General features: G+C 34.8%; 1 protein-coding gene across 1 annotated transcript in view; it reads right to left on the reverse strand.

Moving 5' to 3' along the window:
• GABRA2 (gamma-aminobutyric acid type A receptor subunit alpha2) overlaps nt 1-5634 on the reverse strand; it is a 138826-nt gene extending 133192 nt beyond the window's left edge. The window contains exons 1-2 of the mRNA XM_072621433.1: nt 5564-5634; nt 2844-2959 (exon numbers count right to left, since the gene is read on the reverse strand). Coding sequence (XP_072477534.1) covers nt 2844-2959; nt 5564-5634 — 187 coding nt within the window. The remainder of the gene's footprint in view (nt 1-2843; nt 2960-5563) is intronic.
• Between the last annotated feature and the right edge of the window lie 2168 nt (nt 5635-7802).

Consider the following 7802-nt stretch of genomic DNA (forward strand, 5'->3'; position numbering starts at 1 on the left):
TTCACAGAAAGTTGTACTGATTCCTCCCTCATAAACTCTAAGATTCACCTAAATTGCTTCCTTTGCTGATTTTTTCCCCTAATACAAAGCACTTCAGCCTTCAGAAAGCTGTCTCTCAATTGCAGAATGCTTTCCTTCCTCACCTTTTGTTCTTGTAACAGCAAATTCCCTTCAAAGCTCAGTTCAAAAGCTATCTCTTACATGAGAACCTACTTGTAAGTGTTCCCCCTTCTGTAAATGACTTTCTACTTGCTTTGTTTATATGTCTACATTTACTTATCTTTGAACATGTTATTCTTGTTCACTCTCCTCAACCCAAAAGAATATAAAGTCCTTGAGATCAGGGAATATTTTATGATTCTGTGTAGCCTCAGAACCTAGTAATTTGTCTGGTGCATAACTTCATGGCGTGGTGTAGTCAGAGATACCCAAGGATAAATTCTGCCTTAGACACTTGCTACCTCTCTGATCCTGGAAAAGTGTTTCAGTTTCCTCATCTGTAAAATAGGCATTATAATACCACCAGTCTTCCAGGGTTGTTGTAAAGATTAAATGAATTTATAACATCTGTAAAAGGCTTAGCAAATGTAAAGTACTTTATAATTATTAATCATTATTGTTAGGGGATTAATAAATGTTTAATTTAATCTATTGAAATTAAAGCACCTGGGTTTCCTTTAAAAAGGGAAACAGATTTATCTAGCAAAGAAAAAGCAATAAAACCTGAATTTCAGATGAAAGAAAGCTTCAGAAGCAGAAATATCCATAGTATGTCCAAGAGAGAATGAGAAATTTGTCTGAGGAGCAATAGGAAGTAAGATTGTCGATAGATTCTGGAAGGGCACGAACAACAAAAAACTTTGAATACCTTTAAAGTTTATTTTGAATAAATTTAGAGGTCACTCTTTTTTTTGAAGCAAAGAAGTGACATAATCCAAGTGATTTTAAGAAAAAATAATTTACTTATTGAATTTGAGGATACACTGAAAGAGGGAGAAACAATTCTGGGAGGTCTTCCAATCACAAGATGTTAAATGCTTAAACTAAAATGGCAGCAGTGAGAAAAGAAACAAGAGATATTTGTATCTGAATTGACAGGCTTATAGTAAAATCCATTTTTAATGTAAGGGAATCAGTCCTTTGATCCCATGATCTTTTCAGTAAACCACAGTGTATGTACCTTCATATTAAATCTGTATATGATACTATTCAAAGCAAAAACAGATAATCTATTTTATAAATAGATAAGACCCTGTAACATTAGGGGGAAAACGTCTTCTTGAAAACATACTACCTTCAAAAATACATTACTAATCCTAAATGGCTTTTTATGCCTGGCACAGTTTCATTTCACAAATGCTTGGCAGTGGTTAATTGCCAATATGGCAACATAAAAGTTATTTTCTTATTTTCATTAGGACTAAAGACATAGCAATTACATGACGATATATATTTTTTAAAAAAACCTGGCTTTCAGGGATTCAATTATAACTGAGAAGTAAAAGAAAATTGTCTTTCTTGTAGGCATTACTTGCTACACATACTAATGTTCTAACAAAATGCTCGATTCCAGTTCTTCAACCCAAATCTACCTATTCAAAGGATAGCTAATTCATTAATTAAGAGTCAAATCCCCATGTAACAAGGAGGATCTTTTGCTAGTTTTATTGAAGCATTCCAAATCTTTATTGGAAATGATTTCTGAAAACAACTTGGCAGGTAGTATAGATATACTTTATAATTATTAAATAATTAAAGTTTTAATAGTACCACTCTTAGAAAAAGTAAATAATTAATTTTATAGAGATCAACATCACCTACTTTAAATTTGAATTATAAAAAAATCTCGTTTGTGTCTATGTCTGTGTCTGTGCCTGTGAATATGTAAGTGATTTGGAATGGCATATGAACATTTTCATGCCTAAGAAAGTAATAGGGGATGTAATGAAGGACCATAACTTCTTGAGTCAAAACTCCAGTTAAAGATTTGCGCCAGCCTACATTTTTCCTCATACTACTCACTATTATCTAGCTCCTTTCTGAAGGAAGATTAAAGTAAACATATTAACTATGACTAAATTCTTTTAAATTTATGAATAAAGTTATTTTTCTTTGTTGAAAATTATATTTTTTATTGAAATCACACACTATCCCTGCCAAATTGATATTGGCATCAACTGTTATGTTTTTCAATGGCTTTAGAAATGAAGAAAGAATAGAAATGCACATTGACATTTATTACAAAACAAAATCACATCTTAAATCAAGATGCTAAAACATTTTTATTATATTTGTGTTGTATGTTCTAGCCCAATTTCTAGGACTTCATCAAAGCAAAAGTTCTGTTGTGAAAAGTGCAAAATGAAACTAGCAAACCTATGTAGATACCTATGGATAATGACTTAATTCACAGTAGATTTAAATATACTCAAACTCATTTCTGTCAGACGAAATCAATTTAATTGGACATATTTCATAAATCAAAGGAAGTTTTATACTTCCTTTGATTTTAGGTGTGTATATCTATTTATCTGCAACATATATTTCAAATTCATTGAGTATGTTTTTTTTTAATTCATTGCATTTGTATTAATGGTGCATTAAATAGTGCCTGTCATGTAAAAGACACTTACTAAATATTTGCTAACTGACGTATTCATGAGAGCATGCAGAAAAATAACAAATAGGATATGTATTTTAGATTGTTCCTTTTTATTTCATCTAAGGTACTTAAATAGGCATAAAGTTATCCATAAGTAAGAACTTATTAAATAATCAATCAGTATCATCATGTAGCTCCTATGGGCACTAAACATAATTCAGAGAATAGAAAAATATTTTACCTCCCAATCCTGGCCTAAGACGATTATCATAACCATCAAGAAGTCTGTCTAGAATTCTTGTAAAGATGGTGATGTTATTCTTAGCTTCATCTTCTTGAGGATCAGCCAGCACCAACCTAAAGACATAATTTACAAGCTAATAGAAATGTTTTTTTATAACATGAACACTGTTCTCACTCTGTATTTTTATGTTTTACTAAGTTCTCCCACCTAAGCTACTAGTGCCACCTTTTTTGTTATCACTACTATAAATACAAATGTATTTACAAACAGTGTGGAGAAGAGGCATACAGTATTGTTGAAAAGAGATATGACACATTGGATTCTTCAAAAACTTGAAATCAAAATAGGTTTTACATTTCTGCTGCTTTATATTTTAAACTTCCCATTTTCCAAAGTGTCATATTTCAGATTTGACAGAATGTTTCAAATTATATTTTCAAATACGACAATTTGGTAATAATAATTTAACTATGTAATAAAATTTAGCTACACTGATAAAAAATGATAATAAATATACATGTGCCATAAATAATCACTCCATGATTTGAATCTTGTATTGGAAAACAGAATTAACTCTACTAAGGAGTAAGAATTCCAATTCCTATTGTTTGACATATTTCCTTTTTTCCTGGGGATATTTTTATCCCCAAAACTACATATATTACATCCTTTATATATGCCTCCACCCAATGGCCACATAAAATACAATATACATATGAGGGAAACTCCACTGATCATGCTCAGGGAGTCCTCTGATGTCAGTACTGTGGGGGTGGGCTCTACAACAGACTAGCAACAAACACATTTCCAAAGAACTGCAGATAGTCTTAAAGGTGAAAGAGCTTTAAATCAGTCTACCACAACAGTAATAACTTCCTTTTCAGACATTAAATTATCCAGTCATTTCCTGAATATGTAATATAAAAAAAATGAAATTGGCTTACATTCTCTTCAAAAGTGGTAGAGACTGATTTTTACCACCAACAATTCTATCAAAAGTATTCTTAGATCCAAAGGTACATGATTATAAAGCTTAGCTTTTTAACGCAGAACCTCAGATAGATGTAAAAGAAGAACATTTGCTTCATAAGCAAGTTTTTTTTCCTGAGAATGATTTTGAGATTTAAATACTGCCCACCAAATTAAAAAGCACTGTTTTATATAATGTAGTAAAATCTAGTTTTTATCATCACTGTGCAAATATAAAGTTAAGAACAGTAAGCAAATATTTGATTAAATAGTAAAATTTTAATCATGATTACAATTTGTCCATTGTTTTCAAAGGAAAATAGCATTTTAATTGTATTTGGAAAAGACAAACTATATGTGAAAAATTACAAATAAATGACAGTATCCATATATAAACAGCACGAACATTATATACATACATACATACATACGCACACACACATGCATCCAAAACTACCATATAGACCAAAACACACCTACAGAATTGGTAACTAATACACAAACACGTTATTATAGCAACAAAGAAAACATTTAACTGTGTATACTTCAGAAACATTAAGAAAACTATGTGTGTACATTATTTCAGGTTCTGGGAGTTTACAAAGTTTTTACATTGATTAACTTATTTACAAACCTATAAGTAAGATATGATTAAAGTTTCACAAAAATATTTTCACATCAAAATCATACATTTTAAAATTAATATTTGTGATTTTCCCTTTGGAATCAATATTTAACATAACAAAATAGTGGATATTTTCCAATTCAAATATCAGTTTCCTTTAAAATTATCTGAAAAATAAAATACTTATTTTTGGAAATGTCTCCTTTATCTTGAACTTATTCTACTATTATTTTAATAAAGTTGTGTACTTAGAGTATCAAAAACATTTGTAAATATAAACTGGACATCTTGGCTATTTTTAATTAACAAATAGAATGGTTGCATCCAAAGTGTATATAGGAATTTTATGATCAAACTGGAATCACAGTTTCCATTATTTTGAAAACAGCATTATAAATACATTTAACTCAAGATGCCATTCTGATATTTTTTATTAAATTATTAAAATATAAAAATGAAGTTACAGATTTCAGTCACAAAAAAATTGTATTTTGGGGAAATTAAAAACACTTTTAAAATAAGTATTTTGTATGAAGTTGTAATTTTAAAAATGGTTTCTAAATTTACAAGAGGAAAAAGTTGATTAGTAAATGAAGCTATTGTTTTATTGTTTAAGAATGTGAAGTTGTCTGCTATCTCCACCTAGAGGTTTAAGATCAAATACATTTTTATTTGCTATCTTGACCAAAAGATACAAGTCCATTGAAAAATTTATTTTAAATTAAGGTTTTCTATTTGACTTTAATGATAGCAAGTTCAGAATTGTGGAAGACATAACACATTTATACCAGTACTTTATAACCTAATATTATGGGGAGAAAACACTTCCCAGGCAATTTTTCTTTCAGTGAATTTCCCTCCCTTAACTCTTCTTATTCTCTCTATTGTACCTTATTGTAAAAGATAAATAACAAGCAACTTTGCATAATATCTATCTACAAGATTCATTTGACAGGATGAATCCCTAGGTTATTACAAGAATAGTCGTCTTTCATTAGATAAGAGTATTTCAAAGTATATTGCTATAACCCAGTTGCTCAATAGTTTTTCCTAAATTCCTGATATTCAAGACAAGCTTTCCTCTTAATTCAAATAGCAAAATTAGACGAAAAAAAAATCTCACCTTGTTGGTGCCCACACCAAGAAAACAAGAAGGACCAACTGCATGGTGAAGTCTGATAGTTTCTTCTTCATAACTGTTCTTTTCAAAGCCATAAAAAAAAAAAAAAAGGAAACAAACAACAAAACCTACTCAGAACTAAATTCGCTTTCCAGCAATCCTTTAATCTAAAAGACTCATTTCGGTGGAAGACTGAATTTAAGAAGGATGGTGACAAAATTAATAAAGAGAGGATAAGGAGTGATGACGAGGTGGTGCATTTTTCAACACCATTAACAAGTAATCTGACTTTACTCTAGTAGGAACTTAGGCTAGTCTTCATCCTATGTGAACACCTTGTTTTGTGCAAACATGTAATTCCTGGGAACCCAAAGTGACATGTGAGCTGCAGAAGGAAAGGGGAGGGGGGGAAGGAAAAGGAGGAGAGAGAGTGTTTCATGCCACAACACCCTCAATCCAGACAATCACGGCAACGATAGCAAGGAAGCAAAGGGGCACAAGCCCACCAAAAGCTTGGTTCCATCATTCCTGGTTTCATTAGAGTGCACTGCAATTGTAACAACCCCACAATCCCCAACTAAATAATCCATTCGCGGTGTTTCGAGACTAGGTCTCAGAAAGCAGCCAGCTGGACTGCTGCGAAACGACGAACGTGTTTGACAGCTGTTCTGTTACTGATGATTACAATATGAGAAAGGATACCAGCTCAAATACTAAAGAGGCAGCAGCAATCACTGTGTGCAAAGTCCAAGAATATAAAGGAGCCCGATTAATGTCTTGCTGGGTGGTGGTGGTTGTGAATTTTATTGTTGTTCTCTTATAATTATTAGGATGGCCATTCCAAAAGGAAATGAAGCTAGAGCCCCTCTTTTCCCGTAGAGAAGAGAAAGGTAGGGTGGGGTTGGGGTGAGGTGGAACAATATCAAACATGCACATGAGGAGAAGGGAGATGGTCTCTGGTGGAACTAACGCTTGTGACCCTACCTGAAGCAGCAAACAGGACCTGATGTTTCCTCCCTTTGCCCTGATCCTGAAAGAAGGAGGCTGAAGATGGGAAACTTGGAGCGCTAAGGAGAGAGAGAAAGAAAGAGACTGCAGCAATAGCAGTCGTGAAAAGGGAGCTGATTCAGAGTGGGTTGGTAGAAGAAGGAGGAGAGAACAGAAGCAGCCACAGTGGCAACAGCAGAGGCGGCGACGGCGGCGGCAGCAGCAGCAGCAGCAGGAGGTGGCAGTGGTGGTGGTAGTGGTGGCGGTGGTAGAAGGAGGAGGAGATGGAGAAGGAGAAGGAGGAGGAGGAGGAGGAGATAGCAGGCGGAGGAGGGGGAAGGCGCCGTGCGCACTAGCAGTGGCAGGCACGAGCCCAGGCTCTGGGGGGAGTGGGAGGAGGAGCTAGAGCTCAGGGCGGAGGGCTAATTAGCTACACCCGAAAAACGTCCTCGCCCCACCCCCACCTTGTGACACTAGAAGAGAGAGAACCCCTACTCTGGACCACCGCCTGCTGGGTGGCTGTAGGCTTGTAGACTAGTGCGCTCAGGAGTGCGCTGGACAGCTCCCTCCTGCTCCCTTATTGGGAAGGAGAGGAAAAGAAGCCAGGACTCCTAACCCTGCTGCTCTGCGCTTGTTGCAGTAGCTGTAACTTCAAGGGGGCCACATGGCTTCTAGAAGGGTTATGTGACTGGGTATGGGGACTTGAGGGTATTAGAAAAGGGGGACGGTCCTATATCCCCAGGATTACACCCCTCACTCCTACCCCCTCTTCTTAGGGAGCAACACTGAGTGAAGAGGGGAAAGAGTTAAGGATTTTGGCGGATGAGAAAAGCTACTCTTTCTGTGTCATTACCTTCCACAAGCAAAATAAAGTTCAAAACGCTTTACTTGAAGCCAACGAAGAGGAAGTTTCTTTTTCTCCTCTGAGTCCTCTTGATGACTAAATGTGAGCCAATTCCTCCATTAGACTTTGCAAAGGACAGGCAAGCTCTTTAAAACCCCACCACACACTCCTGTCTTTTCAGAGTGGTATGTGATATGTATCCATTTCTATTCTATGCACCTGGGAAAAATCACTTTTTTTCCTTTTCCCCGAATTTCTTCCTACAGGCTCTTTTCCCTTTCTACTCCTATACTGGGGCTACATTGAATCAACAGTTCCAAAAAGTTTATATAAACTGAGTTGCAGAAAAATTGCTAGGCTACTGATGCCATCTGAATCAAATATCCATTAGAAGAATATTGGAGCAGTATT

The sequence above is a fragment of the Notamacropus eugenii genome, chromosome 6, assembly GCF_028372415.1.
Source record: "Notamacropus eugenii isolate mMacEug1 chromosome 6, mMacEug1.pri_v2, whole genome shotgun sequence".
In the NCBI taxonomy this organism is placed as follows: Eukaryota; Metazoa; Chordata; class Mammalia; order Diprotodontia; family Macropodidae; genus Notamacropus; species Notamacropus eugenii.